The following is a 10,524-nucleotide window of genomic DNA, read 5'->3' as shown; positions in this document are numbered from 1 at the left end:
TGGATTTGCAGACAATGCACCCTATAAATACCATCAATACCTGAATAGCTCCAGCTGTGTTTCCTGCACTGGATTTGCAGACAATGCACCCTATCAATACCATCAATACCTGAATAGCTCCAGCTGTGTTTCCTGCACTGGATTTGTAGGAAATGCACCCTATCAATGCCATAAATGCCATAAATACCCGAATGGCTCCAGCTGCGTTTCCTGCACTGGATTTGCAGACATTGCACCCTATCAATGCCATAAATGCCATCAATACCTGAATAGCTCCAGCTGTGTTTCCTGCACTGGATTTGCAGACATTGCACCCTATCAATGCCATAAATGCCATCAATACCCGAATGGCTCCAGCTGTGTTTGTAGGAAATGCACCCTATCAATGCCATAAATGCCATCAATACCTGAATAGCTCCAGCTGTGTTTCCTGCACTGGATTTGCAGACAATGCACCCTATCAATACCATCAATACCTGAATAGCTCCAGCTGTGTTTCCTGCACTGGATTTGCAGACATTGCACCCTATCAATACCATCAATACCTGAATAGCTCCAGCTGTGTTTCCTGCACTGGATTTGCAGACATTGCACCCTATCAATACCATCAATACCTGAATAGCTCCAGCTGCGTTTCCTGCACTGGATTTGTAGGAAATGCACCCTATCAATGCCATCAATACCTGAATAGCTCCAGCTGCGTTTCCTGCACTGGATTTGTAGGAAATGCACCCTATCAATACCATCAATACCCGAATGGCTCCAGCTGTGTTTCCTGCACTGGATTTGTAGGAAATGCACCCTATAAATACCATAAATACCCGAATGGCTCCAGCTGCGTTTCCTGCCTCGCTCGCCCCTGCAGCAGCCCGGCCCCAGGCTCCGTGCACGCATCCCTGCAATCAGAACCTGCACCTTGGCAAAAGTCAGCGCTTTTATTTACAAATCCAGCAGCAGCAGCAGCACGAGGAGGAGCACGAGGAGGAGGAGGAGGAGGAGGAGAGGAGGAAGATGGCCCAGCTAAAGCAATGGTTTATTGGGAATGGCAGCAACCCCAGGGACAGTCCCTGCTCACGGCAGCACCGGTGCGGGAATGGCGACAGGGAACCAGGCTGGCCATGGCTCCCTAGTGGCTCTCGCCCTTCTTGCCCACTACCTGCAGGAGGAAACAGCACAGTCAACCCTCTTGCCCAAAATTCCCTTTTTTCCCCTCAAAAATCCCCATTTCCCCCCCAAAAATGCTCCATTTCCCTCCCCTGCAAAGTTCGCTTTTCTCTTCCCCAAAATTCCCTTTTTTCCCCTCAAAAATCCCCATTTCCCCTCAAAAATGCTCAGTTTCCCTCTCCAGCAAAGTTCGCCTTTCTTTTCCACAAAATTCCCTTTTTTTCCCCTCAAAAATCCCCATTTCCCCCTCAAAAATGCTCAATTTCCCTCCCCAGCAAAGTTCGCTTTTCTTTTCCCCAAAATTCCCTTTTTCCCCTCAAAAATCCCCAATTTCCCTCCAAAAATGCTCAATTTCCGTCCTCAGCAAAGTTCATTTCTCTATTCCCCAAAATTCCCTTTTCTCCCCCTCAAAAATCCCCATTTCCCCACAAAAATGCCCAATTTTCCCTCAAAAATCCCCATTTTCCCCTCAAAAATCCCCAATTTCCCTCCCCTGCAAAGTTCGCTTTTCTCTTCCCCAAAATTCCCTTTTTCTCCCATCAAAATTCCCTTTTTTCCCCATTGAAATTCCCTCTTTTCTGCCCCAAAATCCCCATTTCTTGGGATTTTGGGATGAAATGGGAATTTTATAGGGAAAAAATGGTAATTTTTGGGGGAAAATGAAGTATTTTACAGGGGGGAAATGGTTATGGTGAGGAGAATGAAAAAAGGAGAAAAAAGGCAGGAAAATGAGGAAAAATGAGAAAACTGGGGATTTTGGTGGAAAATGGGATTTTGGGGAAAATGAAAAAGATGGGAAAAGCAGGAAAAAAGGCAGGAGAATGAGGGAAAGGGAGAAAAATGGGGATTTTGGGGAAAAAATGAGGGAGGAAATGGGAATAAATAGGCAAAAGAAAGGAAAAAGTAGAAAAAATAGAAGAAAATTGGGACTCTCATTTCATCCCTGCACTGACACCTACAGCTGCTCCAGATGTGTGAGTTGACCACAAAAAATGGGATTTTGGGGAAAAATGAGGGAGGAAATGGGAATAAATAGGTAAAAGAAAGGAAAAAGTAGAAAAAATAGAAGAAAATTGGGACTTTCATTTCATCCCTGCATTAACACCTACAGCTGCTCCAGATGTGTTAGTTGACCAAAAAAAAAGGGATTTTGGGGAAAAGTGAGAGGGGAAATGGGAATAAATAGGTAAAAGAAAGGAAAAAGTAGAAAAGCCAGGAGAAAAAGAGGGGAAAATGGCAAAAGCAATTGGAAGTAAAGAAACAGGCAGTGTTTGCAGTCTGGGAGAATGAGGGAGGTCTGAAGTGAAGGCTGTGTTTATTTTAGAGCAGCAGAATGAGTTTTGAATGTTCTTAGCAGGACAGAAATGAAGTTTTAGTTCAAAGAAGAAATGAGGTTGTAGTTCAAAGAGGAAATGAAGTTTGAGTTCAATAAAGGAATGAAGTTTGAGTTCAAAGAAGAAATGAAGTTTGAGTTCAATAAAGGAATGAAGTTGTAGTTCAGATCAAGTTTTGCTGCTAGAATTCTGGTGTCAGGGCTCTGCAATTTGGACCGTGAATACCGGAGGAGTTTCTTTTCAAACAGAAGTCAGTGGAAGGGAGGATTTCTCAGACGGGGTTTGGCACTCACTCGTTTGAAGTCGTTCATGTTGGTGGCCTGCACTGGGGTGCCAATGAAGGTGAAGTAGGTGATTCGCGTCGTCTCTTCGTCGCCGTGATTGGACTGCACGAACAACTGCACGGGCAAACCAAAATAAGGGCTGGGTTTGCATCTCAGATTGGAATTTCTGGAAAACCCTTTTTTCTGAGAGGCCTCAGGACCACAGTGAGTCATTATCTGCTGCTGGTGCGTCTGGGATTGGTTCCACGTGGTTGTTTCTAATCAATGGCCAATCACAAGATTTTATTATCAATCCTTTCTATCCCTTGCTGGCTTTCTGATGAAATCCTTTCTTCTTTTGGTGTAGCTTTAGTAACATAGAGAACAGAAAATAATAAACTAGCCTCGTGAAACATGGGGTCAGCTCCTCGTTGCTGGGATCAGGCTGATTCAAGAAGAGTTAAAAGTCTCTTTTCCCAGGCTGGCACTTGAAGAAGGAGCCAGGGCTCTCAAGGCTGTTTATTGTACCTTATCTAGAAAGTTCTTTCCCTGCTCCTGCTGAGGTCTGTCCAGCAGGACAGCCCCAGCACTCTGTGCTCTGTCCTTACACTAAAAGCTGCCTGCGCAAGGTTTACAATAACTGTGTTAGACAGGGAGCTTCTACTCTAAGCCAACCCACAGTGCCACCCTCACAGCAGAGGATGGAGGCCAAGGAGAAGCAGGAGAAAGGCTGGGCACACCCAGATCCCCCCACCTTGCCCCCTGGATCTCCATTCCAGAACCCCCAAATCTGCTTTTCCACCCCATGATAACTTCACTGCTATTCCACCGAAGCTGTTGTGGCCTGCAGATCTCCATCTAAGGTTGGGAACTTGCTCCCTGGGTCACAATCAAACCCAAACCCAAGGTGTTTTGGGCTTCTGAGCCGTCCTGGGCAGCCAGAGGGGTGTCCTGGGTTCTGACATTTGCACACCCGTTCCAGCTGCTCCAGCTGTGGGAGCTTTATCTCCATTACACAGGTCTCTGGCTCCCCATTCCATAACTATTCAGAGAGCAGCTCTGCTTTGCTGGCACCTGTTCACCCCCAGAGCTGGGATTCCCCAGTGGCCCAGGCCCTGCCCGGCTGGGCTCTGACAGGAAACGAGGACCAGCGGAGCAGTGCCGCCCCCGGGCCGGCGGCACTCACAGTGACACTGTTGACATTCTGGAACTTGACGTAGCGCAGCTGCACGATGCCATCCTCCCTGATGTCCTCGGGGCCCAGCTGCAGGGCCTGCGTGGGCTCGCTGCGCTCCGCCTCCTCAAAGTCCATGGAGCGCGGCAGGTTGATGAAAATCTTGATGGATTTGGGGCCCTGCCCTGGGGGACACACACAGGGAAACGGGAATTACAGAGCCAGGGATGGACTGGGGCCTGCCTGGACACACACACAGGGAAACGGGAATTACAGACCCAGGGATGGACTGGGCCCTGCCCTGGGACAGACACAGGGAAACAGGAATTACAGAGCCCAGGGATGGATTTGGGGCCCTGCCCTGGGGGACACACACAGGGAAACGGGAATTACAGACCAGGGATGGAAGGGATGGATTGGGGCCTGCCTGGACACACACACACAGGGAAATGGGAATTACAGACCCAGGGATGGACTGGGGCCTGCCTGGACACACACACAGGGAAATGGGAATTACAGACCAGGGATGGACTGGGCCTGCCTGGACACACACACACAGGGAAATGGGAATTACAGACCAGGGATGGACTGGGCCTGCCCTGGACACACACACACAGGGAAATGGGAATTACAGACCCAGGGATGGACTGGGGCCCTGCCCTGGACACACACACACAGGGAAACGGGAATTACAGAGCCAGGGATGGATTTGGGGCCTGCCCTGGACACACACACAGGGAAACGGGAATTACAGAGCCAGGGATGGATTTGGGGCCTGCCTGGACACACACACACAGGGAAATGGGAATTACAGACCCAGGGATGGACTGGGCCTGCCCTGGACACACACACACAGGGAAATGGGAATTACAGACCCAGGGATGGAAGGGATGGACTGGGCCCTGCCCTGGACACACACACAGGGAAATGGGAATTACAGACCCAGGGATGGATTTGGGGCCCTGCCCTGGACACACACACACAGGGAAATGGGAATTACAGACCCAGGGATGGATTTGGGGCCCTGCCCTGGACACACACACAGGGAAATGGGAATTACAGAGCCAGGGATGGATTTGGGGCCTGCTCTGGACACACACACAGGGAAACAGGAATTACAGACCCAGGGATGGATTTGGGGCCTGCCCTGGACACACACACAGGGAAATGGGAATTACAGAGCCAGGGATGGATTTGGGGCCCTGCCCTGGACACACACACACAGGGAAATGGGAATTACAGAGCCAGGGATGGACTGGGGCCTGCCCTGGGACAGACACAGGGAAATGGGAATTACAGACCCAGGGATGGACTGGGCCTGCCCTGGACACACACACACAGGGAAATGGGAATTACAGACCAGGGATGGACTGGGCCTGCCTGGACACACACACAGGGAAATGGGAATTACAGACCCAGGGATGGACTGGGGCCTGCCTGGACACACACACAGGGAAATGGGAATTACAGACCCAGGGATGGATTTGGGGCCCTGCCCTGGACACACACACACAGGGAAATGGGAATTACAGAGCCAGGGATGGATTTGGGGCCTGCTCTGGACACACACACAGGGAAACGGGAATTACAGAGTCCAGGGATGGATTTGGGGCCTGCCCTGGGGGACACAGACAGGGAAATGGGAATTACAGACCCAGGGATGGACTGGGCCTGCCTGGACACACACACAGGGAAATGGGAATTACAGACCCAGGGATGGATTTGGGGCCCTGCCCTGGACACACACACACAGGGAAATGGGAATTACAGAGCCAGGGATGGATTTGGGGCCTGCTCTGGACACACACACAGGGAAACGGGAATTACAGAGTCCAGGGATGGATTTGGGGCCTGCCCTGGGGGACACAGACAGGGAAATGGGAATTACAGACCCAGGGATGGACTGGGCCTGCCCTGGACACACACACACAGGGAAATGGGAATTACAGAGCCAGGGATGGCAGAACCCAGCCAGGAGATTGGGTTACTACAGAACATGGGGAAGATTTCAATGGCTCTCACTCCAGCCTGGAATTATAGCCAGGTTCTCTCTGCAGCCTACTAAACTATGACCACTTCTTTTTGTGTAGCAAACTGCAATAAACACTTCTGTTTGTGTGTTAAAGTATGGTAAATATTTGTGTATCAACCTATAATAAATACTTTATTTGTGTATCAACCTATAATAAATATTTCTTTTACTGTATCGATGTATAATACTTCTGTGTGCATCAATCCGTAACAAATATTTCAATTTATAAATTGTGTATCAATTTATAATAAATATTTCTATGTGTGTATGAATCTATAATGAATATTTCTATTTGTGTATCAGTCCATAATAAATACTTGTAAATGTGTATCAATAAATAACAAACACTTCTCTTTGTCTATCAATCTATAATAAACACTTCTGCCTGTGAATCAATCTCTAATATTTCTATTTGTGTATTAAACTACAATAAATAATTTGGGTATCAATCTATAATAAATACTTATATGTCTCTATCAATCTCTTATAAATACTTAACATATATTTGTGTATAGATTATCAATCTATAAGAAATACTTGTATTTGTGTATCAGTCTATAATAAATCTATGTGTGCATCAAACTGTAAGAAATACTTCATTTGTATATCAGTCTATAATAAATACTTCTCTGTGTGCATAAATCTCTAATAAACACTTTGTGTGTCAATCTATAATAAACATTTTGATTTGTGTATCACTTCTCTTTGTGTATCAAACTATAATGAATACTTTGTGTATCAATCAATTATAAATCCTGTGATTTGTGTGTCAAACTCTAATTTTTGCCCACCAACCAACAATAAATCATTCTACCTGCAGCACTCACCATTGTCTGGGCCCTGCAGTTTCATAGAGTACAGCTTGACAGGCTGACTAAAAGCTACAGTGATGAGCAGCTGTGGAAGGAAAAACCAAAATTACCCCCTGATTTCTGCACTTGGAACCAGCCCAGCACAGGAACCAGGGATAAGGCAGCTCTGGAACAAAATGCTGGGCTCACTTCTCCTGTTCCACCCATCCTGGCCCCTTATTGCCCTGGGCCTGGGCATCCTCAGGGGGGAAACCTTTGGAGCCTGCGGGAGAACATCCCCGGATCCATGGGCAGCACTGCCTTGGATCCATGGGCAGCACTGCAGGAGAACATGCCCGGATCCATGGGCTCCTGCGGGAGAACATGCCCGGATCCCTGGGCAGCACTGCCTTGGATCCATGGGCCCCTGCAGGAGAACATCCCCAGATCCATGGGCTCCTGCGGGAGAACATGCCCAGATCCATGGGCTCCTGCGGGAGAACATGCCCGGATCCCTGGGCAGCACTGCCTTGGATCCATGGGCAGCACTGCAGGAGAACATCCCCGGATCCATGGGCAGCACTGCAGGAGAACATCCCCGGATCCATGGGCCCCTGCAGGAGAACATGCCCGGATCCATGGGCCCCTGCAGGAGAACATGCCCGGATCCATGGGCCCCTGCAGGAGAACATGCCCGGATCCATGGGCTCCTGCAGGAGAACATGCCCGGATCCCTGGGCAGCACTGCCTTGGATCCATGGGCTCCTGCAGGAGAACATCCCCAGATCCATGGGCTCCTGCGGGAGAACATGCCCGGATCCATGGGCTCCTGCGGGAGAACATGCCCGGATCCCTGGGCAGCACTGCCTTGGATCCATGGGCAGCACTGCAGGAGAACATCCCCGGATCCATGGGCCCCTGCAGGAGAACATGCCCGGATCCATGGGCCCCTGCAGGAGAACATGCCCGGATCCATGGGCTCCTGCGGGAGAACATGCCCGGATCCATGGGCTGCAGTCCCTCTCCTGAAGGCCCCAGCCCCTCAGCAGAGGGTCCCTGGACCATGTGCAGCACACCTGCTCGTCGCAGTCGGACTCCAGGTAGGAGGAGTCCTTGCGCAGGCAGTTCTCGAAGCCGTGCTCGTCGCTCTCGTTGAGGCACTCGCAGCCAGCCTTGTTGATGAAGGGCAGCAGATCCATCTGGGGACAGAGAGCACACAGCTGCTCACAGCTGGGACAGCCACAGCACGGCACACAAAATGCATTTTAATGATTACAGAGATTCTCCATTCTTACTAAATGTGTACATGTCAATATTCACAGTTTTTCTGGAAAAGAGAGCCCAGACAAGTGGTTTTCTCGGCCAGCTCTGCCTAAAATTTGACTTCAAGTCCATTTTTTTACCAGTTGAGCTACAGAATAAAGCTCTGGGGAGACACTCACGTATCCTTTGGGGATGTCTGTGTCTTCGCTGTTGCCAGGATCGTTCTCCAGGTGCTGTTTGATCTTGTCCTCCAGGCCCACGGCATCTGCTCCCTGGTACTGGTCGATGCGCACCTTGTTGCGGAAGAACAGGAACGTGGGCGTTGCTGAGATGTTGTTGGTGGCAGCCGTGCCCTGGGAGCAGATGTGAGTCCCCATTAGTGCCTCAGGCAATCTCACCTGCACCACTGGGAGCTGCCTCATCCCACCAATAAACCCACTTATTTCTTTTATTTTATTTACATTTATGTCATTCACCCTGGTGCCGTGTGCAATACCTCAAGTACTACTTGGGGCTGAGGATCAATGAATTACTGCGCTTTTACACTGCTCAAAGGAAGGGCAGCCCAGCAGGGCCATTTCTCCTTAGGAGGGATCTGTCCTCGCAGTCTGGGAGCAATCAGTGCCAGGGCTCCCGTGCCCTCCCCTGTCCCCATTCCCGGGCAGCAGGAAGGCTCTGGAGCACACACCTGGCACTGGTGCACGTCCACCTCCAGGAACGTTGCCTGTGGGTATTTGTTGCTCAGGGCGTTGAAGGCGGGCGCGATCCGCAGGCAAGGGCCACACCTGGGGGAAAAGGGACACTTCCACTGAATTCCACTTCTGGTTCTTTGTCATTGCCTGCCCCAAATGGAATTAGAAGGTTCCTGCTCTTCCTGATATCCTGCTTAAGAACAGTCCCTCCACCTGGCTGCCCGGGTGATACAGTGAAGGACGACATATGGGAACCTGCAATTTATTGTCTTTATTTGCAGCATTTTCACCACAGTCCCGCTCAAGAAAGTGTTACAAAGGAGGGCAAAAGCAGCAAAAAACTCCTATCATTAGTCCATGCTACCTCCTGGGAAAAAAATTGTATTTACACACAACTTAAGTGGTCAACACGTATCAAATTGTTCCCACAACAAATCTCATTTACACCTATAACCAGTTATTCCCGTATTTATTTGGCCCTGGGAAGACAGAGTTGGTTTCTTCTGATTTAATTGCATTGGCTTGGATGAAAATGTGTATTTTTTATTTATTCTGCGTCAACAAAAGTGTAGGAAGTGCTCAGCTGCACCAATTCCCGTAAAGGGAGTTTCTCACTGAGAAAGAGAAACAAAAAGTGGAATAAAAAACCCACGACGTAGTAAATTGGCAAAAAAGCACCCATAACTAAGAGGCAGCAGCCAAAAAATAATGAGGTGCCCTATGAACCCCCAAATCCCTGAGATTATCACTATTCTCCCTAATTTCACAAATTAACAGGAATCATTCAGATGTCGAGGTTCATTTGGTGACAAATTCATCTCGATTTCATCACAGTTACATCTCCCTGCTGAGGAGGGGAAAAGGGATAATGTACTTGTCCTGGGCAAATGGGGTGCGGATCCAGTCAAGTTTTATGGGGCGAAAGATGTTTTTCCAAGTTTTAAGTTGCATTTAGCGTTGACCGTGCCTTGTTCCCATCACTTTCCTGCCCTTTAACGGGGCTTTACACCAGCGCAGCCCCTGCTCCCTCAGAGCGCCTGAGGGCTGGCGGGTCCGCGGGCAGTGGGTTCGGCGGGAAAAACGGGAATTTATGCCAGGACCTGGGAACATTGTGTTAAAAATCACGGAACTTAGAAAGGCGCTGATGCTGCGACTGCACTGACGCGTTCCGGAGCGCCCCTCACGCTGCAAACCGCGCCGGGGAACCCCGAATAAAAACACGGGAAGAGCGGAGCCCTTCCCGGGAGCCTGAGGGGGAACGGGCGCGCAGGAGCCGCCCCCCGCCCTCACTCACCCCCTCATGGTGAACTTCACCACGGCCAGGCGGGAGCCGGCGGCGCTCAGCTCGGGCTGGAACTCGGTGTCGTTGGCGATCACCTTCACGCCCGCCATGGCCGCGGGCCCCGGTGGCGGTGCCGGGTGCGATGTGCAGCGTCACGGCGGGCAGGACGCCCGGCATGCACCGCTGGCACGGGCGCAGGCGCGCCCGCCCCGCTCCGCTCCCGCCCGGCCGCCATCTTGGGGCAGGGCAGTGCGGGACGCAGTGACGTCACCGGCCGCCATTTTGAGAACGGGCAGCGATGCCCCCGGCCGCCATTTTGAGAACGGGCAGGCGTGTGGGCGAAGCGCCCCCCAGCGGCCATTTTGGGAACGGGCAAGCGCGGGAATTTTGTGAGAGGAGACGCGATTTTAAATATCAAAATAAAACTTTAGTACTAGTTTCGTCATCAACTCGTTTTTTGGTGACGTTATGGGGATGGCTGATGTAAATTTTTGCCACCTTACTTAAATTATTCTTTTTAATAAAGTCG

The 10,524-nt window shown here is 50.1% G+C and overlaps 1 protein-coding gene across 1 annotated transcript; it reads right to left on the bottom strand.

Moving 5' to 3' along the window:
- Positions 1-916: 916 nt before the first annotated feature.
- Positions 917-10,171, bottom strand: TXNL1 (thioredoxin like 1). The gene is made up of 8 exons (XM_066569920.1): positions 10,008-10,171; positions 8,710-8,806; positions 8,201-8,374; positions 7,835-7,957; positions 6,795-6,864; positions 3,948-4,120; positions 2,792-2,896; positions 917-1,156 (listed from the first exon to the last, which is right to left on the bottom strand). Exons 1-8 carry the CDS (start codon positions 10,103-10,105, stop codon positions 1,127-1,129), a joined length of 870 nt encoding a protein of 289 aa, XP_066426017.1. The 5' UTR covers positions 10,106-10,171; the 3' UTR covers positions 917-1,126.
- Between the last annotated feature and the right edge of the window lie 353 nt (positions 10,172-10,524).

The sequence above is a fragment of the Molothrus aeneus genome (genome assembly GCF_037042795.1).
Source record: "Molothrus aeneus isolate 106 chromosome Z unlocalized genomic scaffold, BPBGC_Maene_1.0 scaffold_55, whole genome shotgun sequence".
Taxonomy (NCBI): Eukaryota; Metazoa; Chordata; class Aves; order Passeriformes; family Icteridae; genus Molothrus; species Molothrus aeneus.
Note: the sequence above shows the minus strand (reverse complement) of the source record. Positions and strands in the feature narration are given on the sequence as shown.